General features: G+C 43.0%; 2 protein-coding genes across 14 annotated transcripts in view; one reads left to right on the forward strand and one right to left on the reverse strand.

Moving 5' to 3' along the window:
* Positions 1–584: 584 nt before the first annotated feature.
* G6PC3 (glucose-6-phosphatase catalytic subunit 3) lies at positions 585–20208 on the forward strand. Of its 7 annotated transcripts, none has more exons than XM_075177258.1 (7): positions 585–743; positions 7466–7698; positions 8502–8602; positions 8810–8888; positions 11102–11220; positions 18296–18437; positions 18635–20208. In XM_075177258.1, exons 2-7 carry the CDS (start codon positions 7481–7483, stop codon positions 18993–18995), a joined length of 1020 nt encoding a protein of 339 aa, XP_075033359.1. In that variant the 5' UTR covers positions 585–743; positions 7466–7480; the 3' UTR covers positions 18996–20208. The 7 variants fall into 7 exon arrangements, with proteins under 7 accessions (XP_075033359.1, XP_075033358.1, XP_075033360.1 ...); XM_075177257.1 differs by having other exon boundaries at positions 7481–7698; XM_075177259.1 differs by having other exon boundaries at positions 585–737; positions 7481–7698.
* The window catches only part of HDAC5 (histone deacetylase 5), a 65380-nt gene continuing 59793 nt past the window's right edge, over positions 19565–25151 (reverse strand). For all 7 annotated transcript variants that reach the window (XM_075177253.1, XM_075177254.1, XM_075177252.1 and 4 more), the window contains one exon: positions 19565–23934. In XM_075177253.1, coding sequence (XP_075033354.1) covers positions 23895–23934 — 40 coding nt within the window. In that variant the 3' untranslated portion in view covers positions 19565–23894. The remainder of the gene's footprint in view (positions 23935–25151) is intronic.

Genomic DNA, 25151 nt, shown 5'->3' on the forward strand with positions numbered 1-25151 from the left:
TTAACAGATAATAATGCACTGTACACATAATACAATTGGAGGAAAGGGAAATAACCAAAGTATTGTACGTATATTATTATTAATGGGGGCAGAACGGTGGCATAGTAGTTAGCACTTCTGCTTTACAGCACTGGGTCATGAGTTCAATTCCCGACCATGGCCTTATCTGTGAGGAGTTTTTATGTTCTCCCCATGTTTGCGTGGGTTTCCTCCGGGTGCTCCGGTTTCCTTCCACACTCCAAAAAACATACTAGTAGGTTAATTGGTTGCAAATTTGGTATTTAGACTGTAAGCCACAATGCTACACTGACTGATGTGAGTTCTCTGTACAGCGCTGCGGAATTAGTGGCGCTATATAAATAAATAATGATGATTAATAATAAGACAATTATGGAGAATCACATACACGAAACAATAATGCACCAATACATATAAAGATGGATGTGAAAGCACACATGCCATAATAACAATATAATAATAATACCATCTAAGTGATTACAACAGAACGGTTATTATAATGAGACTCCGCCCACCTACCCCAGCCACGCTCTGGTCATGTGATCTTCTACCCGTCACAGAGGCGGTTTAAGAGGAGGCGCGGACACTGAAGCATGGATTCGGGCGTGTGACGTATGTGAGGGGGTGGGAGAAGTGACGGGAAACTCAGCGCGGAGGAGGGGAAAAGGGTCATTCAAACTTCTAGCGTTATTACTGACCTCACCTACCGGCAGGCGGAGGTAACGGTAAGCCCTAGAGGCGGGTCACGTGGGGAACTCAGCGTTGCTAGGAGACGAAAGCTTAGTTTCTGACGTAGTAAGTGTGTGCGTGACGTCGTGTCACTTCCTCTCTTGTCAGGACATTGTATACCTGCCGCACGCAAGTGACACTGACTGGATATAAACGGTGTGTAGTGTACCAGTGCGTCTTTCCAGCTGGTATGGAACACTATTCCCTGCGTATCTTGACAGCAAGTTGCAGGGCATGCCGGGACTTGTAGTTCCACAATAAAGTGGGAAACCACATAGTTGCAAAGCATGCTGGAGCCGGTGTAACTTTCTCAACTTCAATTGTATTTCTGCACTTCAAATATTATGCCCTAGTAATTGTGCTTTGCCACATGCAAATGTCACGAATTATGTGTCAATAGTGTGACTTATGTCAGACTATTACAGTCGGTACAGCATGTCATTGTAACATATACCATCCATAGCAGACTTAGATGTGATTGCCCAGGGTAAAAGAAAATGTATGGACGTACTGACACGTCACACCTCCATTATTATTGTTTTTTTTAAATCAATGTCAGTGCATCAATATGAGGAGGCTAATCAAGAGATTGAAACAATATAAAGCTGTCTGCTGGCACTATATAAATAAATGTTGATGGGGTCCACAGTACTCCAAATCGCCCATCTGGTGATGTTCTATGTGAGACTCTCTGAGGTGGCAGGTAGTGAATATGGCTGGTCCAAAGATACTGAGTCTTCATTGGTTGATGAGAATGGCACATTCTTTACTGTTACAATTTTTGGGGGGTAAACATTATTAAAGTGCTTGGCCACTATTATTTAATATTATTATTATTTATTTATAGGGCGCCACTAAGTATCCGTAGCGCCGTACAGGGACAGACAGAAATACAGTACATGGTGAGACATCACGGAACAGTTAACAAAAAGCACATTAACTCGGAAGCTCAAAGTACAGCTAGATGACAGGCGAGAGCCCCAGCGGGGTAGCTAGAGGGGTAGAAGGGCCTCACGAAAGAGACAAGGAGCTGGAGAGCAGAGTTAAGGTGGTGGAGAACAGGAGGAGAGGAGGCCCTGCTCGAAGGAGCGTACAATCTAAGGGGAGGGTAGGACAGACAGAGACGCAAGGGTAGGAGGAGGAAAGGGGGAGAGCGGAGGCAAAGACGGAGGGGAGGGGGGAAGAGGAGAGCGACGAGGAGGTGGGAGACAGGAAGGAGGGCAGTTAAGTGGGGAACTGGAATGCTATAAGGAAGAGGTGGGTTTTTAAGGCCCGTTTGAAGCTGGACAAGTTGGGCGAAGTTCTGATGGAGCTGGTTCCAGTGGAGGGGGGCAGCACGGGAGAAGTCTTGGATGCGAGCGTGGGAGGAGGTGACCAGGGGGGAGGAGAGGCGACGGTCATTGGCCGAACGCAGAGGGCGGGATGGAGCATGGATGGAGATGAGCCTGGAGATGTAGGGAGCGGTGGAGTTGGAGAGGGCCTTGAAGGTAATTGTAAGGAGCTTGAACACGATTCTGTAGGGGAAGGGGAGCCAGTGAAGGGATTGGTAGAGGGGGGAGACAGAGGAGGAGCGGCGAGAAAGGAAAATAAGCCGAGCGGCAGCATTGAGAACGGAGCGAAGGGGGGCGAGATGAGAGCGGGGGATGCCAGTAAGGAGGAGGTTGCAGTAGTCTAAGCGGGAGATGATAAGAGAGTGGACAAGAGCTTTAGTGGCATCTTGGGAGAGGAATGGCCGAATGTGCGCGATGTTGCGCAGCTGGAAGCGGTAAGATTTTGCAAGTGAGGGGCAAAGGAGAGAGAGGAGTCGAGGATGACACAGAGGCAGCGAAGTTGAGGAACAGGTGAAAGAGAGGAGTTGAGTACAGTGATAGAGAGGTCGGAAGGGCAGGGGGAATGAGCGGGAGGAAAGACAATTAGTTCGGTTTTCGCAAGATTAAGTTTGAGAAATTTAGAGGACATCCAAGAGGAGATGGCAGAGAGGCAGTCTGACACCCTGGAGAGGAGGGAGGGAGAGAGATCAGGAGAGGAAAGGTAGAGTTGGGTGTCATCCGCATAAAGGTGGTACTTGAGACCAAAGGAGCTGATGAGTTTGCCCAGGGAAGATGTGTAAAGAGAGAACAGTAGGGGTCCGAGAACAGAGCCTTGGGGGACCCCTACTGGAAGGGAGGAGGGGGGGGAGAGAGATCCAGAGGTGGTGACAGAGAAGGAATGGTCAGCAAGGTAAGAGGTGAACCAGGACAGGACGGAGCCAGAGAGGCCAAAGGATTGAAGGGTGTGGTCAACGGTGTCAAAGGCCGCTGAGAGATCCAAGAGAATGAGAAGGGAGAAGTGGCCCCTGGCCTTAGCAGAGAGGAGATCATTGGAGACTGTGGCCAGGGCAGTTTCGGTGGAGTGGAGAGGGCGGAAGCCAGATTGGAGAGGGTCAAGGAGGGAGTGCTCAGAGAGGAAGGTGGAGAGGCGGCTGCAGACGAGTCTCTCAAGTATTTTGGAGGCAAAGGGGAGAAGAGAGATGGGGCGATAGTTGGAGAGAGAGGTGGGGTCAAGATTAGGTTTCTTGAGAATGGGGGAAACAAGAGCGTGTTTGAAGGAGGAGGGAAAGATACAGGTGGAGAGGGACAGATTAAAGAGGTGGGCGAGGTGGGAGCAGGTGGTGGGGGAGAGGGAGCAGAGGAGGTGGGAGGGGATGGGGTCAAGGGGACAGGTAGACGGGGGGGAGGATGAAATGAGAGAGTGGACTTCTTCGCCCGTAGTGGGGCGGAAGGAGAAGAGGGATTGGTGGCTGGGGGGAGAGGGAGGAAGAGTGGGGAGGGCAGGGAGGGGAGAAGGAGAATTCACGTCGGATGGCCTCGATTTTAGAGGAGAAGAAGGAGGCAAAGTCAGCGGCGGTAAGGGAGGAGGGTAGAGGAGGGGACAGGAGGGTGTTGAAGGTGGCGAAGAGGCGGCGGGGGTTGGAGGATTGGGAGGAGATGAGGGATTTAAAAAAAGATTGTTTGGCGAGAGAGAGGGCGGAGCTGTAGGAAGATAGGATGAACGTAAAATGGAGAAAATCAGCCAGGGAGCGGGATTTTCTCCAGTGTCGCTCAGTAATATCATACTTGCCAACTTATGGCAGTCGGTGCCCAGGGGGAGGGGGGTTGGTTCTCAGAAAATTGTGTCATTTTGGCCCTGCCCCTGTGATGTAATGATGCAAACGCGTCATTTTACAACAAGAGGCGGGGCCAAATACCTCGATTCTCGGAATCACAGCGTTTTGGATTTAATTCTACCCATTTAACCAGGAAGTGGGTGATGCGGGAGGCTGTCAAACTCACCCGGGAATCCAGGAGACCCACCCGGAGTCCGGGAGTCTCCCGGACACTCCAGGAGAGTTGGCAGGTATGTTTACTATTGGCTAATTAATATTAATTATGAGACTGCAGCCTGTCAAAAGGAACTGGTGACATCACCAGTCATCGGCTACCTCTCTCTCTCATCCCTTCTTCCCTTCTCCCCCTTCCTCGACTCCGTCTCCGTTTCTCCCATCTCTCCGTCTCATCCATGTGTCTGTCTGTCTTCCCCTCCCTTTAGATTGTACGCTCCTTTGAGCAGGGCTTTCCCCACCTCCTCTCTCCCATCACTTTTAACTGCGCTCTCCAGCTACTCAGCTCACCTCCTCTCGCTTCTCTCCGCTCCCCTCAGTGACTCTCAACCTGTCATCCGTGCCCACCCTCTTGGGCCATAGTTACCTGCCTATACTCACTTTTCCCCTCCCTCCCTCTCTTGCATGCTGTGCCTGAGCCCCCAGAGTTATATTGCTTACTGTTACTTGTACTGTGCTGTTTCACCTTGTACTGTGCCATTGTTTGTCCTTGTATGGCGCTACGGATACTTTGTGGCGCCCTATAAATAAAGATTAATAATAATAATAATCACACTGAGGCCCTTTATGCTCTGTATTAATAAGTTGCCTAGGGAATCAATAAGCTGTATTATCATGACTATTGATTAGCTCACAAAATGAATGCCTCTACTGTTTGTAAGTGACTAGTGTTACTTGCCCATAATGGCTATGGATACTAATCTGGGATCATGTTGAAGGAACCGCCACAATTCTTATATCACACAGATAGCTCATAGGCTGATAATTTACTCTCAAACAAGAGGTGTGCAGAAATTTACTCACATCTGTAATAAGAATGGTCAGAATTTCAATAGGATAATCATTATTATTATTATCATTTATTTGTTGGGCGCCACAGGGTTTTCGCAGCGCCTTACATAATACGAACAGTAGACCATACAGGGTAAAACATCACAGAACAATAAACACTAAGTACCAATGCTTCTGAAACTCCGGGCAGACATGGAGTGAGGGTGGAGCAGAAGAGTCGGTATGAAGACAGGAGGGGAGAGGGGCCCTGCTCATACGAGCTTACATCCTAAGGGAGGGTGGACAAAACAGGCATGAAGGGAGGCAGTGATGCAAGGGAGAAAAAGGGACCAGGGGAGAGGAGGAAGAACAAGCAGAGTGGATGAGGGGTTAAGTGGATGGTTGGTAGGCTTTCAGGAACAGGTGAGTTTTGAGTGCCCGTTTGAAGGAGCACAGAATGGGAGCGAGACGGATGGAGCGAGGGAGGTCATTCCAGTGCAGGGGGGCAGCTCGGGAGAAGTCTTGGACTCGGGAGTGGGAAGAGGTAATGAGAGTGGAGGAGAGGTGATGGTCGTTTGCCGAGCGCAGGGAGCGAGCGGGAGTATGAATGGTAAGGAGGTTAGAGAGGGAGCAGTAGACTGGGAGAGAGCTTTGTAAGTGGTAGTAAGGAGTTTAAAGAGGATTCTGTAAAGGAAAGGGAGCCAGTGTAAGGCCTGGTAGAGAGGGGAGGCAGAGGAGGAGCGACGTGAGAGAAAGATAAGTCTGGCAGCTGCATTGAGTACAGATCGGAGCGGGGCGAGATGGGAGAGAGGGAGGCCAGTGAGGAGGAGGTTGCAGTAGTCCAGGCGGGAGATGATGAGTGCATGGATAATGGTTTTGGTGGCGTCTTGTGAGAGGAAGGGTCGGATGCGGGCGATTCATGGAATCATGGAATATTGTGGAATCATGGAATATTATGTTTGATCCCAATTATTTGTTGATCTGTGTCGCTGGCCAAATTGGCTTTCTAAATCTCTGCTTCGGTGGATAGTGTAAGGATCAAAACAAAATGAACACAGTCCTCACTGGAAAAGCATTATTTTAGGCAGACACAGAGGAGGACATTTGTGTGAACTGCTCCACAAGTAACTGTGCAGAATTGGGATTTTGTAGTAGCTTAGAACATGAATGTAAAAGTCTTATCAGGTCACAGTACCCTTCCTTCACAGCTTTGTGTGGTGCAGTACTTCAAATGCTCCCCACCACCAAGTTAGGAGTGGAAGGAAATTTTCTTTTGACAAGGTATAAAATAAAAAACAAATGGGCACATAGAGCAATAGCCTGCCCAGGACATCTGATATACAGGAGGCACTCACCCCCTCCAGTGCCAGCATCAGATGGTTCTCTAACCTGGAAAATACTGAATACAGCTGTCTACAGTCAAAAACTGATTGGACAGAGGTACTCAGTACGCACCAACGGAAGTTTGTCCCAATCCACAGGTGTCCAGGGCAGCTTTGCCAACTCATCTTATTAATTACTGACACATAAATTATAAATATCCTGTGGTTTATTAAAGCTTTGTAATACATACCCTGTGAATCAGCCACAGAATATAGATAATGGATACATGTGGGTAAATAAAGGGATGAGTTGGCAACTCTGGGCATGGAACTCCCCATGCTTCAACTAGGTGAAAGGGGGGTTTAGTGAAAATAAAAAATCTGTTTTGCATGGGGTTCCCTTTAATACAAAAGAATGAAGATATGTACAAACCTATCGCTGCCCTTAGGCCACTCTAGCCATGTGCATAATTTAATGGACCTGTGACCTATATCTTTAAATCATCAAACACAGTTTAGACTACTTGTCATATGTGCATTCCAACTGTCTGCTATATAGCCTGCAAAATCCATCTACTACTTCTCTCTTTTTTTTTTTTTCTTCTCCTTTATTTAATTTTATTTTGTATACACTTTGAGGTTCTTGTTTTTATTTTTGATACATATTACCTGACTTATTTCTAATTGTATTATCTGACCTAATGTGGTATCTTAGTATTGCAGAGGTGCTCAGCCCTTAAGAGCCACCAACATTTCATGTTTCCAGGATCTCTGTAATCATGCATTTTTACAGACAGAAGTCCTGAAAACTTGACCAGCCAGCAGCCTCTGAGGACTGGGTTTGAGCATCTCTAAAATATTCTGATTCTTTCCAAATTATATTTACTGTACATATAGCCACCAGATTCTCACTTTTCTTTAATTGCTTTGAATATTTTCACAATTTCAGAATATTACAATTTCTCATATGATAGGATTACTGTATTATATTAAATCATCAATTTGTTTATTTATCACCTTTCGTATTCATGAATATTAATTCTTTTCTTTTATATTTTTTTTAAAACAAATGTTTATTGACAGTCGGGTAACATGCATAGTGTATGGCATTTGGAATGGACTGATGGGAAAGGTTAGAAAAAATGAGGGACAAATAGGTGTTCATGGAACCTGCAGCTGTAACATGGATATTTTATTGAATTGTTTAGTCCTAGATCATGATTTGATGGTGATAGGCGCACTTTAATGATCATGTCAATGCCATTAGTCTGCTCTGTTGCAGATGGATGAAGTACACACCGCTGGTGTTGTGTTGGCTGGTTACCTGCAGGAACACCTCCCTGGTTCTGAAGATTTCTGGCTCTGGGTGACCTATCTCGGAGACCCTGGCTGCATATCTCTCCTATACTTCCCACTGGCATATGCTTTACAGCACAAACTGGGAGTGACTGTTCTGTGGTTAGGCATCATATGCGAATGGCTAAATCTTGTCTTTAAATGGTGAGCTGTAAATACGTAAGCTTTTGTTTGACCTTCATTATGTTTAGGAGACTAAAAGAAGAACTACATCCATGATAATAAATTGGGCTTAAAGCCAAGGTTCCTAGATCAGTCCTGTAAATCAACCATCTGTGAAATGCATAAGTTGCCTGGTGTCATTGCAACTGGTTAATACGCATGTTGCATGTCTTGCCTTGTAAAATCTGTAGTGAAAATGAATTATAGTACAGTCATGCAGCATACCTAACTTTAGGGGTTGTTAACTAATGGGTTTTATGGCAAAAGTGATTCTACAATCTCAGTTTTTGCTGACTGGGGACTACTTTTAATAATATATCTTCAAGTTAATAATACTATGCTCTATATAATAAAAGCAAATGAAAGTCTTATATTGGATATGTTCTTTATTAAGGTGCAATAATGTAAACACAGGGGTGGTAAAAGAAAAAAATACCTGCTGTATACACAGCTACTAAAATAGCAGTGTAATTATTGATCAAAATCAGTGACTGACAATGCAGGATATAAATTCGCAGAAACATGGAGTGGGCAATGTCTTAATAACGTTAAGAAAGATAAGATAGTACAGTACAATTTACTAGATTATTTGCACTTTCACGGGTTTGTACAGCAGAGCAATACTTTTGCCAACAGCTGGTTTTGAAAGATCTTAGAACAAATTGTTTCATAAACAGATATCAGGCTTAAAGTTATCATTAGTTTATTTTGTAAAAGCATTGGTTGCAATCTCATATGTTATATAACCTGTTACCCTTCATTAATTGTTTACTCTCCTCTCACAGGTTACTGTTTGGAGAACGTCCATTTTGGTGGGTCCATGCATCAGGCCTGTTTGATAGCCATAACCTGAAGCAGTTCCCTTCCACTTGTGAGACAGGCCCCGGTGAGGACAAGCAACAGTTAAACTGGGCAACCTTACAGTATAGTTTGTCTATTATTTTGAGAACCATGTAAGGCATTGGACCACAAAAAAATGTATTCCTTCTAGATCTGAATTGTGTTACAGGGTTATTATATGCTTGCAGTGAGCCATAATAAGTGCTAACGTTGAGTTCTGTATGGCCGCTAACCCCATATACATTGTTCTCAGGAAGCCCTTCAGGACACTGCATGATCACAGGAGCTGCTTTGTGGCCCATAATGATGTTCTGTATTAACCGTTCACAGAGGTGAGTAACAAGGAAATATCACTTTTGTAGTTGAAGTAGAAAACTTAAGTCTTAAACAAAAACCCTTTATTTTAAGAATGAAAAAATAGCATCAAAATGTCCATGACACCCCCACATTATTCATCCCAAAATGCCCCCACTTACCCCTCACTTGCTCCAAAATTCAATCACAAGCCACTCTGACCTTCCACTGCTCCAAAATAGCCCCACAAGCTCTCAACCTCCCCCCCCCCCCCCCCTGCCCCAGTTGTGATAAAATGCTCCCACAAACCCTCAGATACCACCTCACATTACTTGGACCTCCTCACATGTCCCTCAGACCTCCCACCTGTCAGTCACACCTCCCCACATTGCCCCCTCTCACAGGCTAATCTCCAGTTTAAAAACACCTTACCTTCACAGCCAGAGCCTGAAGAGGAAGAAGGGAGAGCACATGGTGCAGAATGCACTCTCGTCCTCTGATTGCTGGGTGACTTCCCTGCGTTGTGCAGAGGAGGTCACGTGAAACGGAAGCCAGCTGCTCCTGTTCTGTCTTATTCTCTGCTTTACAGCAGGGAGCTGCAGGTGAAGACTCTGGCTGCTGTAGGCCTTTGGGCTGCCTGTTGCCTACCACTGGCTTATAATCTAGTAGGAAAAACGCAAAGCTGAGACAAGAGGAGTGAGTGTGGCTTAGGTGTGGAGATTGGGATAGTTGTGGGGGTGTGCCAGTGTCGGTATAGACGGGAGTAGAGTAGGCTCTAATAAAGAGGTGTTTTTCAGAGAGTATTTAAAGATCTGAACACTGGGGAGAGTCTGATTGGGTATTGTAGGGAATTCCATAAGTGGGTAGTAGCATGGGAGAAGTTTGTAGGTGGGAGTGAGATGTGGTTATCAGAGGCGAGGCGAAGGTCAGAGACACATCTTAGAGGGCGTGAAGGAGAATGTAAGGTTTAAGATGTATGAAGGGGTAGTGTTGTTAAGGGCTCTGTAGGTGAGGCAAAGTAACTTGAATTGGATCATAACGGATCTGGGGAGCCAGTGTAGGGATTTTCTGAGTGGTACAGCGGATGTGGAGCATCAAGAGAGGAAAGTCAGTCTTGCTTCAGCCTTTAGAATGGATTGAAGCAGAGATATATGGGTTGAGGAAATGGCAGATAGAAAGAGTAAGTTGCATTAGTCAAGGCAGAAGATTATAAGAGAACGGATAAGAGTTCTTGTTGCATCTTAGGTAAGAAAAGTTTGCATTCTAGCAATATTTTGAAGGTGGATTTGTAGAGTCCATCCAGGTCCGTAACTAGGGCTGTGGGGAGGGGCGGCCGCCCAAGGCGCAACGCTAAAGGGGGGCACAGTTTATGAATATTTAAGGTTCATTTGGTTAAAAGTGAGGGCAAGGGGGGCGGCAACTTTCCTTCTCGCCCCAGGCACTAAAATTTTATGTTACGGCTCTACGTCCAGCAGAGGGCGGAGTTAAGTGTTAAACCAAGGCAGTGAGTTTGGAAAACTGAGGAAATTATGATGTTGACATTGAGGGAGACTTGAAGGGAGGTGACTGGGAGGAAGGAAGATGATAAGCTCTGTTTTGGATATGCTGAATCTTAGGTAGCCTTGGGACATCCATGTGGCTTATAAATCTTGCTTTTAACCATAGGACCTCATTCACAAGTTAATTTTAAGCATTTAACACACATAATTAAAGACTGTTAAATTCGCTTTGACACTGGTAGTACAAAAAATTATGTAAGCAAAAGAACCTGTACACACACTTTCCAAGAGCATTCACTAAGATTTGCACCATACTTGACATTGGCCAACTTCCAATCTGTGGTAACCTTCATAATGAATAGCAGTGTGACTTCTAGGATATACAGTACATTTACAATAATATAGATACTTTTTTTCAGACAACTCGCATACATTCATTTTGCAGGCAAAAAAAGTATACCCAACACACATTTTGTGGGCTGAACCAATATTCATAAAAAATCACCATATCAATTCATTAGCCTCATGCCTCCATGAGGTCATTGGTTCTCAGTCAATTGATCAGCCACATTCTAAATAATATTGGTTTATCCCATAAAACAGCTGCCTCCTCTCTTTGTAGTGATGTGTAAAACTTAATCCTTATATATATTGCCTGCTCATTCTGTATAGAAATTAATGATCCTGACCTACATGTTAATTGCCATATGTTACACTTTATCAACATTAATATATGAATTATGTTATTACAGAGGCATGGAACGGTTTGTTCCACTCATTCTGTACATTCTACTGATGGTGGGCATTGCCGTTTCCAGGGTGCTTATCCTAGCACACTTCCCTCACCAGGTCCTGGCTGGGATCCTTACTGGTAAGAGAAGAAGCACTGTATAAATCCTTATGATATTACAGTATGTAGACATGTGAGAATTGTTGTGCAGCCAACTCCCATCATATAATCAATTTATCTGCACAGAATTAATTCTGTGCAGGGCATGGACAGTTCTAGTTACTAGGAGTGTTTGAAAAGAGGATTCTTATATTTACAATAAATCCGTTTCTCTGATTCCATCTGAGGGGCACTACTACCATGGGTTGAATGACGGGAATGTGGAGTTGGCACTTAACTAGTTAACTTGTTTAATGTATCAATGCTGACAGACCCCTCCCCTCTGCAACCCCCTGTAGCTTCTCAGTTTAATGATAAAGCCCCAAGGAAGATAGGCCAAACAATCAAAGACCATACAGCAGAAGGAAGGGAACGCAGTGTTCCCCAGATGGAATCCAAGAAACGGATTCATCGCAAGTATAAAAATCCTCTCTTCTCTTTCATCCTATCTGGGGGACACTGCTACCTAGGGGATGTTCTAAAGCAGCCCCACTAAGGCTGGGACAGCTGACAGCCTGGCACGTAAAGCACTACTGCCAAAATTGGTGTCCGTAGACGCAAAGACATGGAATTGCTAAAATTTTGTGAAAGTATGGACGGACGATCAGGTGGCGGCTCTGCAAAGCTGGTCTGCTGAGGCCCCATTTCTTGCTGCTCAAGACGCCCCCACCTAACGGATGGAATGGGCAGTAAGTCGACCTGGCACAGGTAGGTTAGCACTGACATAAGCTTGCCTAATGGCTGCAGTAATCCATCTTGCAATGGACTGTTTTGAGGCTCATCATCCTCGTTTATGGGAATCGAAAATAATAAATTAAGAATCTGCGCCAAATGTGGGAGGTCCTCCTCACATAAATTCGGAGAGCCCTGACCACATCCAAACATTGCTTCGAATTTTGTCCGGAGGACGATGCCCACGCCTTAAATACTGCAACCACAATTTCTTGGTTCGTGTGAAAGGCCAAAAACACCTTCGGTACAAACAAAGGGATCGTCCGTAGAACTGCTCTGTCCTCGTGAAAAACCAAATATAGCTCATGACAAAAAAGGGCTCCTAACTGTGAAACTCTATGAGCCAATGCAATCACCAGAAGGAATGCTTACTTTCCACGGTAATAACCTTAGATCTGCCGAATGTAATGGTTCATAAGGAAGCCCCTTAAGCATATCAAGTACGAGGTTGAGATCCCAGGATGTCGTAGGCGTGACATAAGGAGGCTCGATATGCAAGACTCCCTGCCACTCCCCCGGCATCACCGCATGACTGCTTAGATTATCTGCCTCCCAGTTCTGGATGCCTGTGATGAACACTGCTGAGATTGAGGGAACATTCTGCCCAGGCCAAGATCTGTGCTGCCACCGTCATTGCTCCTGCACTTTTGGTCCCGCCCTGTCTGACATAAGCCACTGCCATGGCATTGTTGGATTGTAACCTGACCGGGAATCCCTGAAGCATGGACTGGGCGCCCCGAAGATCTTCAACTCCAGAATGGTGATAGATATCTCCTCTGTTACCCAACTCAGCTGCCTGGGTGTCACCCTCGATTCCTCTCTCTCTTTTGCCCCCCACATCTATTCCCTTGCCCAGTCCTGTTGCTTCCAACTACGCAACATCGCCCGCATCCGTCCCTTCCTCTCTCAGGATGCCACCAAAACTATCATCCACGCACTCATCATCTCCCGCCTGGATTATTGCAACCTCCTCCTCACTGGCCTCCCCCACTCCCATCTCTCCCCCTTCCGCTCTATACTCAATGCGGCCGCAAGACTCATCTTCCTCTCACGCCGCTCCTCTTCGGCCTCCCCTCTCTGCCTCGCCCTACACTGGCTTCCCTTCCCCTACAGAATCCTTTTCAAACTCCTCACCACCATGTACAAGGCTCTCTCGCACTCTACTGCCCCCTACATCTCTAACCTCCTCTTCATTCACACTCCTGCTTGCTCCCTGCGCTCAGCCAATGACCGCCGCCTCTCCTCTCTTATCACCTCTTCTCACTCCAGAATCCAAGACTTTTCCCGTGCAGCCCCCCTTCACTGGAATGACCTCCCTCGTTCCATCCGTCTCTCTTCTACTTTGTGCTCCTTCAAACACGCACTGAAAACTCACCTCTTCCGTAAAGCTTACCAACCATCTACTTGACCACCTCACCTCCTCCACTCGCTCTCTCTTCTCTCCCCTTGTGCCTGTTCTGTCTACCCACCCTTAGGATGTTAGCTCAGATGAGCAGGGCCCTCTTCCCTCCTGTCTCCTCACCTGCTCTTCTGCTCCTTGCTTATTGCATCAGCCTGCCTAGAGTTTCTGAAGTATTGGTATTTTTGTTTATTGTTCTGTACTATTTCACCCTGTATAGTCTACTGTTTGTACTGTGTACGGCGCTGCGGATACCTTGTGGCGCCTAACAAATAAATGATAATAATAATAGATAGAGAAGACTCATGAGTCAACCAAAGGCCTTGAAGTCGTAAGTGAAGGGCCACAGCCCCCCATCCCCTCAAGCTGGCGTCTGTGGTGACTATGATCCAGGACTACGGGGCAAAGGACTGCCTACAACCAGGTGATCCTGGATCAACCACCACTGAAGAGACACCCTCGCTTTGGAAGACAAGTGGATCCTCTTGCGTTCCAACTGTATATGGGAACCTGACCACTTTGTTAAGAGATCCCACTGGAAGCAGCGGAAATGGAATCGACCGTAAGGAATTGTCTCAAAGGTTTTACACCATCTACCCTAGGAGACGCATGCATAAGTGAATGGTTAGACTGGGAGTGGCCAGGACCCGTGTAGTTACTTCCTGCAACGACCTGGCCTTGTCCTCCGGGAGAAACACCTTTTATTCTCTGGGGTCCATGATGAGCCCCAGGAATGTCATCCGCTGGCAGGGAATCAATTGTGATTTGTGCAGGTTTATTAACCAACCATGATGCTCCAGGATCCTGATGGTAAGAGTCAGGTGCTGTTGTAACAGATTTGCTGATGTGGCCTCTATGAGGAGGTCGTCTAAATATGGTATTATTTTTACCCCTCTGAAACGAAGACATGCCGCGATTACAGACATGATTTATGTGAACACTCTAGGCGCTGTGGAAAGGCTGAAGGGGAGTGCTCTGAATTGGTAGTGGGCCAATACTACCATAAATCTGAGAAGTGACTGATGTCCCTCCCAAATGGGGACGCGAAGGCAAGCGTCTTATGTATTGAAGCTAAAAATTTGTCTGTCTCCAATCCATTGATTACTGATTGGAGGGACTCCATGTGAAATCTGTCCACCCGTAGGTGTAGATTTAACATTTTTGAATTATAAATAGGTTTGAATGATCCATTGGCTTCGGGACCAGGTTTGAGTAGAACCCTTGTCCTTTCTGGTTGACTGGTACCATGCAAATGACTCCTGCAGAAAGAAGAGAATCGACACAGAGCCGCATCGCCTGTCTCCTTTCTGGATCACAGGGCAAAGAGGTTGCAAAGAACCGTTGAGGGGCTGGACCTGACAGGTCTATCATGTACCCTCTCGTCATGATCCCGCAAAGCCAATGGTCTTCGGAGGATGCTATCCACTGTTCCCTGAACAAACTCAACCGCGTCCCCCCACACCTGCTGATGCAAGAAGGGGTGGATGACTGTCAAGATGATGTTTTCTCCAGAAGTTTGGAGGACAGGAGTCTCATAGAGTGGGAGGACCTACCTTTGTAAGAGTGTCCCCTGTTACCAGTCGGTCTGCCTCTATTCGTCTGACCTCTGGCAAAGGAGCCTCCCTGAAAGGGCTGCCGAAAAGAACCAAATCTAGGTGGTTTTGCCTCAGGTACATTTACTGGCAGAAAAGTACATTTGCCACCAGTGGCCTGGCAGATAATGTTGTCCAATTCGGGCCCAAATAATACTGTGCCTGAATAAGGTAATGTTTTTCAAGCGACTTCTTAGATTCTGTATATGCGTCCCAGGACCTCAGCCATAGGGTCCTTCTAGCTGCCACCGCCGATGCAGATATGGAAGATGAAATGGAGGCTGCATTTTGGGCCGCCTCATAAGTATCCAGATGCCTCCTTTAGATGCAGGGCAAGGGGAAGCAAGTCTGACTCCTGCAGTCCCCCCGCCATCTGTTCGGCCCATGCTTCCACGCCAATGAAAACATGGTGCCTGCCGCTACATAGATTGATTTTAAATGTCCCTCAACCTTGTGGTCAGTGGCATCCTGCAGGGCCACTGTTCCTGGCACCTTCCTTGTCTTCCAAAGCGAGGGTGTCTTTTCAGTGGTGGTTGATCCAGGATCACCTGGCAGTAGGCTAAGTCAGTGGAGTGGTGACCTTTGGGATCTGTTCCTAGAGGGCCAGATCCTCTTCCTGCAACAGGTACAGGGCAAGGAATCTCCTTGGAATAGTAAACTTCCAGTCCGGCTGCTTCTGCTATGTCTGTTAATTCCACTGACTATGGAAACAGATAGCGCGCCTTCTCATTTTTTTGGAAAAGACCTTGATCTGAAGATTTGGGTTCATCCAAATCCATAAGGTCCAGGGCTTGTGTAACTGCCAGAACCAGATCGTCAATGCCCTGATATCTACGGGATTCTTCCAGGTCCGTGACCTGGGTTGAATCTGAGTCGAGAATAGGCCTCACCCTCCTCTTCTGATGACCTCTCGGAATCAGAGAGGGATAGGAGAGGATTTACAGACTGCAGCCTCTTATTCCTAGAAAGTATAGGTCTTGGTGAGCCTAGAAACCTGTTTAATCTATCTAGGCCTCTGACTAACACACTAAAGCAATAGAATTTCAGTCACACAAGATAATTGAGATAATTACAAGTATACTAACTAATCTATGACCATCAAAAGTTGTATCTTGTAACAAGAGTAAGTAGGTAATAATATATTATTCTACTTGCAACACATTTACTAATATACCCCTCTTTTCAATACGAAGTATTGAATAATAATAAATAATAATAATAGTAAATAATGTTTGATACTTGGCCTTCCAGCTAAGACAGATATGCAGGAGAGGAGTCAGTCTAATCCTCCTATACAAAAACACTGACCGCTAGTACATTCAAAGTCCCCACTAATAGGCTAGTAAAGTAACTTGGTAGTATTATCTTGAAATGAGGGGAAAGAGAGCCAAAGCATTGCCTATATAATATTGGACACTTGACAAACAGAGCGACCTCACAGACCTCTTTGCCTTAATTACCCAGATGGACCAATCAGGGCCTGCCCCTGGATACACACTTGCAGGCTAATGCCTGCCAATTCAGCCCACAGGCTGAATCTGATTATTTTAACAATATGCGCGTGCGCGCCGGGATGCCGCGCTGAAGAGGTGACGGCCGGGACGTCAGAGGGCACAGGAAGCGAGCTGCCGCGGCTCGTGACACATTCATTATAAATTCTCTATATTACAATATTTCTACTCATTCAGGGCATGAATCCCATACTCTATCCCAATTCTTCTTACTTATAGTCTATGATATGGCTATTTCTACATAATTATAATTAACTCAGACATAGTGTCTTTAATAATGTTCCAAGACCTTGACCACAGAGCAATATTGCAGTTGATCTGCAATTTTATATTCACTGTGTATGTCCTGTTTTTATATTTTGCTTAGCTTTTTGTTAGTAGAATGATTTATCATTTTTAATGAATATTAATAAAGTTAATTTATTTTATCTAGTTATTATTTTTCAATCCACACATCCTCGAGTGCCCCTTTTTAGTCACCGTCTTTTTCCTGTTCATTCATCACTCTATACATGCCTGAGATACCCACAAAGCACCCTACGCACTTTCAAAGAGCTTGGAAATTCTATGACACCAGAGGCAGTATACAGGAATGGAACTGCTTTGCGGTTGCACTGTTACCTATTTCCATTGTCTTGTTTCCTCCCATATAGCCCAGATTGTATGTAGTCTATGAAGAACAGTAACATAGAGGCATGAATGGCATGTGAGAGTGATCAAGACAGCTGTTCTAAATTAAATGTTCAGGGAATTCCCATTACAGGGTGGAGCAACTACTAAGCTCAAGTTGGGAAATGTGTTTTATTAAATGTATTTCATACCAGAACGTGTATCACTTTTCAGCTTCCTGTCCTCCTAATCACAGAGCCAGCAGTTTTTTTTTATCATAACCTGTCTCTGTGCACGTGGCATTAAACTAGTTCTCTGCTAGGAAAATGAAATTGAGCAGTAAGCGCTCACAATGAACAAACTGTCAGGAGGAAATCATTATGAGCAATAACCATTATTAATTTTTTAGACTAAAATAAAAGGGAAGTATAAAATAAAGGCAACAATGTGATGGAAGTACAGTGCTCCATCATCAATTAGAACAGTTTCCATGTCAGCTATCTGCTCCCTAAAACTGGCTACGCTCTTTATTTTGGTAGTCCAAAATACTTGCAATGAAAAAATATTTTCATGTAAGGGTTAACAGTCATATCTGAGTGACAAAATTGTTTAAAACAATAACTAATTGTTTAAAACAATAACTGATTGTTTTGATTGAACATTTTAATGTGAATAATCTGGTGCACTTTTGTGAATTTTAATATGTTGGATCCAAGTGATATATTTTGATCAATCTAGCAGACTAATGATTGGATTGTATAACATATTTAATTTTATGGGGCATATTCAATTGTTGGCATTATAGCCAAAAATCTTGCGGCGCGCGCACTATTACCATCATTACCGTAATAGTGCGCGTAAATACCGGTATTACTGCACTTTTCTCGCTGGATTTCAGCTCGCGGCTCAGAGAGCGGCGAGCTGAAATCCGGCTTACTAATAGTTTTTCCAAGGCGGAAACCGCCAAGAATTGAATATGTGTGCTAATATGTCACTGATCTAATTAGTCAACAATATAATGGTTATTTCAGAAACTATTAAAACATGCTGCTGTGCCTGCTTATATAGTGTAATTCATGAGCTCTCTGGTAACCAGGGCTACTAGACACGAAAAAGTTAATTTTTTTGCTTGTATGTGTTTAGTGGTTCCTATATGGTGGATAACCCTGGTATAAATAAGATCCAAGCAAATGAATTGTATCTGTCCCACCTAGGAGTGCTATTAGGACACATCTTGCCACGTAGTGTTCCCCATGACCATGGGTTTGGATTTTTTGCACTGGCTTCTCTGTTTCTTCTCTTCGGGGCTCTTCTCGTTTACTGGGGAATGAGCGCACTCAGGATGGACCTTTCATGGTGAGTATGACCTCCGGCACATGCCAGGATCACTGTGACACACAGTGAGATGTTGGGATCTACTTATGGATTAGCATATCTTAACTGATAAACCTGATGTTCTACTGTACTGATGAAGACTAAGGATAAGTGGTGTGCATTGCTTCCATCTTTTCTGCTCTTCTAAAATATTCCTTTCGTCTCTCTGGTGATGTTAGGTCTATTCATCTAGCCAATAAATGGTGTTCAAAGTCAGAATGGATACGGCCAGAGACAAGACCCTTTTCTTCGGTGACCAGGAGTGCAGGGAACGCTCTAGGATTGGGATTTGCCCTTCACTGTCCACTATACCACAGAATGGATGCAGTCACTCTGGGACACCGTGAAAGAGGCATTTGTCTGTTACTCTCTATTCTCTTTCTGAGACTCCAGCAATCACTTCCTCTTCCAATAACTCCCCCTCTGCTCTACTATCTTTTGAACTTTTTGCGCTATTCTCTCTGTCCCATAGTTGTTATTATTTTGGTCCCCTATATAACAAGGAGACTTAACTCAGTGAACACGCACAAGAGAGACTGACCGGTTCTGATGTACAAATTTCCTGTTCTATTTCTTATTTTATGTGGAGGTGAAACATGCTTCTTAGGAATGTGAGATTTTTGTCCTTTAACTTTCTAAAACACTTTGCAGCGTGAATTGTTTCATTTTCTATTATTCTTGTGAAAAAAGCCTAACGTTTCATTATAATATACTGTATGTGAACACAACTATTGGCCCTTTTTCCCCCCAACACAACAAAATGTAAAAACATCCATTTGGTGCAAGCATCATACTTTTGGATGGAAAATGTGGTGTATCTAATGAAGTACAGCTTCTGTTAATATATGTTCTGTTAATATATGTCCAATTACAGGTTGCGTTAAGCCCACTCACCTCTACGTGTCCTGTTTCAGTTTTGACCTTGATCCCCGCCAGGTAGTTTTTGAGGTGTGTTTGTTTCTTATGTATTGGTTGTATTTCCAGAGGGGACCACCACTGGATTGCTACACCTAAACAGATAAGTTGTTCCAAAGTTGAAATCCCACTTAAAAGGAATAGATTTTCAGATTTTTTAAAAGCCCCCAAAATCAGACATCCAGAGAGGTTCCTGCAAGTCTGAGCACATTTTTATTTATACAAGGACAAACAGGACATATTACAAAATACTCAGATGAAAATTCAGACCCACAGCATGTGAGGGAGACATAGAGACACACAAAAAGGAGTTTACAGCGGACCAGCCTTTCTTGGGGTCCACCCAGAGCTCCCAACTCTGCACGTAATACTGCCGAACAACATGTGAGGTTTTTTTTTATTATTAATTTAGAAAAAAATATATATATTTATTTACACAACAAATTACGAGACAGTTGCACAAGTCCACTGCATGTGATGGTGAGAGAGGGATTGAAACCTTAAGACATCATTTTAAAAAGGTGGACCCACCCACACTGTATACCACTTTGTCCCCCTGAAACATTCTGGCTTTTGTAAGAGCAAAAAAATTGTAAACAATGTTTGAGACCAAGTCTCTTGTTTAATATGTTGAGAATCCATTAATGGAGCCTTCGTTTGACCTACAGTTAAGATCATTTCTATCTCCTCAATTGCATTTTTCTTAAAAGAAAACCCAAAGACAGACTACCAGATTAAGCCATCTGGTACTAACATTGTGGACGCTCGAAGTGCAGGCCTCTGCTTCCTATATAAAACATAATGCCTAAAATAAAGTGCACGGTCTACTTTGAACCAAGTAACTATACATGTCCTCGTTTGTGTTGCTCCTTATGTGATAAAAAGGTACTTTTTATTTATGCAGAAAGACAATTTAAATGTTATTTATATCTGGTACAAATAATTTTGTAGCATAAAGGTGTCTGTTTCATAAGACTACCAGTCTTATATTGACACTATTTAGCAGTTTAAAGTGTATTAGTCACCTTCTTAAATGGAAGGCAGCTATTTTGTGCCTCATTTCTCAGTGAGGTCACTGGTTCCTAGAGAAGTCATAGACTGAATACTCTGTCAGTCCAGAACATGGCCGTCTCCACTGGTGGGGGCAACAGGTAGGATATAATTCCTTATCTTCTATTTATTATGCATAACATATTAGATGTCATCTAACACAAGATTAAGGGACAGTCACATAGAGGCGTACAATATAGACGTTTTAAGAACATTTGCTGTTGTAAGTGCTGTTTCACATTTGGGGAAGCTCATTGTTATTACACAGTTCAGGTCCAGGTTGTGAAGAGTATCCTCCTGCTGTGTCTTAGTCTTTGTGAGTTCTTGCTACATTGTCTATTAAGAGTAACAAGAACATGAACAGCTTCCTCCAAATGAGTAAGAAAGAGTTTTTCTCTTTTTCTAAAGGAATTTGCAGTGCCAACCCCCAAAACCGTTACCATACATTTTCTATACGTTATATGTCAGTCCTGTCAAATTTTAAATACATTAGTCTTAAATAATAATGACATTTTAACAGTAACGTTTAATAACTCCCTAACCTTCAGTTGTTGTTTGGCTATTCTTGCAATTTTACTAAATATTGTTTATTTTAGTGTTTTTTCTTTGCTGTACAGCAATGGATTTATATAAATCAGGAAAAGTAATTTATTTCCTTTGGCCCTGGGATAGGACACACTGCTGCCCCGTGGATACCGTTGTATACAACACAAGAGAGCGATGTATCCCGGGTACTGGAAATAAACAACTTCCTGTTGGTATAAATGCATAGCTGAAAACACAGCAGTAATCCAGAACTGTCAGCTACCTGAGGGTGCCAAACAGCACAGGGCAAGCTAGAAATCAGTGCTACATAAATATTTCTCAAGAAAAGCCACAGTCATGTCACTGGTTTCTAGTGAATTAATTGGCTGCATTCTGATGAACATTGGTTCAACCCACAAAGTGGCTGCCTCCATTGTGTATAACAAGGCAGGTGCTCTTTAACTATAAATGAATAATAAGTACACATCTAAAGTAGTGTTTAGCCAGTATTAGGCCATCCTAGGAAATGGCTATTCAATTAATAGATCTCAACATATTAACCATAAACCCATTTGCCAATTGAATATCTTCCTGTGTGTGACTTGTGTGATTCTGTTTAGTTTGAACCTTTGTAACAGAAGCATTCTATCCAAACAAGTGAGTGTAAAGCAGGCACTGGCTCTCGAGATGTTATTCTACTACCTGGATGATCCAACAGCTAGACATCCAAAGGCTACACACTTCTGTTACAAAGGGACCGACTTGCATAGCAGTCAATGTCATTATTAACATAATATATGATTAGGGGAAAGGTGAAATTACTTTTAAGAACAGATGGGAACATTAAATATCTAAAAGATTACAAAACTTAGCTTACAAAATTGTGAAATCACTTAGTAGACACGTGTAATATACTGAATTTGGTCCTTGGTAGGATAGCCTATCCAATTTATAGATGTATGTGTTGTGTGTATATGTTCACATTAACACGGATGCACATACAGTGTTACGTTCTTTTTTTTTTTTCCTTAATTTTTGTGACAGCTAAGTGAAACATATGAATAAAATGCACATATACACACATACATACTTACAATGGGACATTTATCAACTACAGAATTATTATTTTGTTGTAAGGGACGAACCATTCATTTGTCATATAGCATTTTTTTTCTATTTAATTTGAATATTCTGGAGCCATTTTGTTGGCCAAAGCAATATTTAGGAGAATATTAATTCAATAAAGACTTGTGACATCAATGACAAAGTTCCTCATACCTAAGTGATGTCACTATTTCCTAGTGATTTTACAATCTGCATATTGGTTCAGCTCACAAAATGCCTGCTTCCATGTTGTATAGGTCATGGGGTATACTTTATAATATATGATTTATTTTACCTATGAATGATATGTCCCTAGACTGTATCTGAACCTAAACCTTCATGCCACTTTAAGCAAAATATCTGAGTGATAACCTTCATAACCACTGGTAGTTTTATACAGAGATAATATTAGCCAAGAAAATACTTTGTTTTTGTGAAGAAAGCCTTGGATATTTTCGTCCCGATGATTGAAATTTTATAATAGTCAACGGTGTTGACTCGTTTAGGCAGCCTTTTTTTTTTTTTTTTTTTTTTTTAGAATTTATTTATATTATTTTCCTAGTGCAATACCATTCTTAGGATAAATTAAAAGAAGTGCTAATTTTCTGCTGGACTAGAGGAAGAAGACGGCTGCATATGGATTGTATGTACAGAACTGGGAACATTGTGCATTTTCTCACTCTACTGGTTAAGCTCAAACATATAAACACGAAGTGTACTATAAGCAGATCAACAAAATGGCCACCATGTTTCAATCTCGAGAATGACCAAAAGACTTAATATTTTTAATGTGTATATGTAATGCTTCTTTATATGAGCTTGACTGAAGGACAGAAAGCTCCAATTGCTTCTGTACCCTTCATATAAATAATAACATCATCGTAAGTTGTACTATAATATGCTGGTTATTACTGGTACTATATAAAGAACAGAACATGGCTATTGTTTGACTCCGTACATCTTATTAATGTACGTTCATATCTATTTTGCTGAACTGGCCATTTCACATTATCATTAATCTTAATTCACATTAATCTTTATCTTAATGACAAAAACATGTGTTTAAGCAGCAGTATCTGCAAACCTTTGAGGTGGCTAAAAAGCCATAGTAGAAACAAATTTGTGGTAAACTGACCTTTGTCCTGAAATGATTTGACCATCTCTAACTTTCCTATACTGTAGCTTTCATTATACTGCATTTTACAACTATTTTCTTGGCACTAAATAATTGATGAAATTGAAAAATTTCTGGGAAAAAAGACAAGGAATTTTTGGATGTTGAACATAGGCACTGATAATGTAGAAATTGAATGTACACTTGTTCTCTACACACAGTGGAGGTAGCCATTTTGTAGTCTGAATCAATATTCACAGGTTATTAAAGTCACTAGGAGCCAGCAAAATCACTAACACAATAGGTTGCATTGTATTTAATATTGTTTCTGGCCACAAAATGGCCAAAATCCACTGTGTGTAGGTGACAAGTACAATCTAAGACATGTGGCAGTAGTGTAAGGAGCCTGTGCGTGTTTTAGTGGTCTATGAGGCACAGATTAATGAGACATTGGCAGTAGCATTTAGTGTTAATGGGAGACCAGGCTCAGCAGCAGAATTGGGGTGTCAGCTACAGTGAGGGTACCCAAGAATAGGGAGGGTGGGTGTGCTAGTCTTGCCCTCTGGGACACAGGACATCTGATCCATTTAGTTTTCTTGTGGTTTTTTTTTCTTGTTTTTTTTTTTATGTTTCATGGTTTTAATAGAAAAAATAAACCGATCACCATAACAAAAACTAAGAAAGGAAAATAAAAAAAGGATTGTGGCGTGTGGAGTCCAAGGGAGGGGAGATCAGGGCACTGGCTCGTCCTCCATGGGCTCTTCTAATGGTCTGCAAGGACAGAGAGGTGGAATTAGTGTTTGCCAGGATTGCTTAGTAAAAATGTCTATTGGAGGACCATAAACATTAACAAATATCCACCCTCCCCTTCATATAACATTTAGGATGTAATATTTTACAGAATTTGAAATAAAAAGATCTAAAAGCTATGATTTTTAGGAGATAAGAAAATACAAACATATACCATATTTATCAAAGGATAACTCCACCAAAAACAAAACATTTTGGGCTTGATTCATTAAATAAAATGCCAATACATGTCATATGTTGCGTAAAATCGCTCTGCGCATGCCCAGAACCGAACTACATGGCAATGAACGCAGCAATTTCCAATTCATCTTCAATTGCAAAGACTGATTTCATGGGTGGAACTGGCATATGCACATAATCAGTGTACAGTAAGGTTGTGCCAAGCTTGAGCACACGCAGCAACGTCCGTTTGAAGCTTGGGCATTTCAAAGGTACGTGACTTTGAGTCATATCACTTGCACCTGCTACAGGTCTGGTGTAAATGCCGATTACTAGTGATGCTGGTGCTCTATGCATGCTAGAACATGTGTTTGCAATCAGGAGCAACTGTAAAAATGCATTTTTTAGTACAGTAGACATCCGAATAAATGTATTATGGAAAAAATAACTTAATAGGTGGGATTAATTTTTTTTTTCCCTCTGTTTTCTTTTGTTACTTGATATTTCACATATGCATTGGACGTATCCTGTAGTGTATTGTCCGTTAGAGCGGAGCACACCTAGAGCAGTATTCATCAACAGACATATCTTCACATCTGCTCCTTGTTATATATGGACATGCGTATCACCGATTTACGTGTGTTTTTTTTTTTTTTAAAAAAAACCGCACAATATGTTCGTTTTGCGTGCCTTAATGAATCAGGCCCTTTGTTTTGGGTGGAATTTGGTAAATAAAAAAAGACACTGCTCCCGCTCAAAGTAGGTTTTTGCAAATTCCTAACAAGTCCCCTCCCCCGTCAGTATCCCATTGAGATAAATGAGTAGCTCACAAGGGAAAAAGCCTCGACAATTCTGCTAAGAATGTAAAAAGCTTCCAACCTCCACAGCAGAGGGGATCTACTGCTCAGATTACAGCCTTCTGGGGACCTTCTGAAACCCAGGATTAGAGGCAAGTACATTTCTCTAATTTATCCCACCTAACTCCATCCAAAATAAGTTTTCTTGTTTTGGATAGTTAT

This window comes from Mixophyes fleayi, chromosome 6 (genome assembly GCF_038048845.1).
Source record: "Mixophyes fleayi isolate aMixFle1 chromosome 6, aMixFle1.hap1, whole genome shotgun sequence".
NCBI lineage: Eukaryota > Metazoa > Chordata > Amphibia > Anura > Limnodynastidae > Mixophyes > Mixophyes fleayi.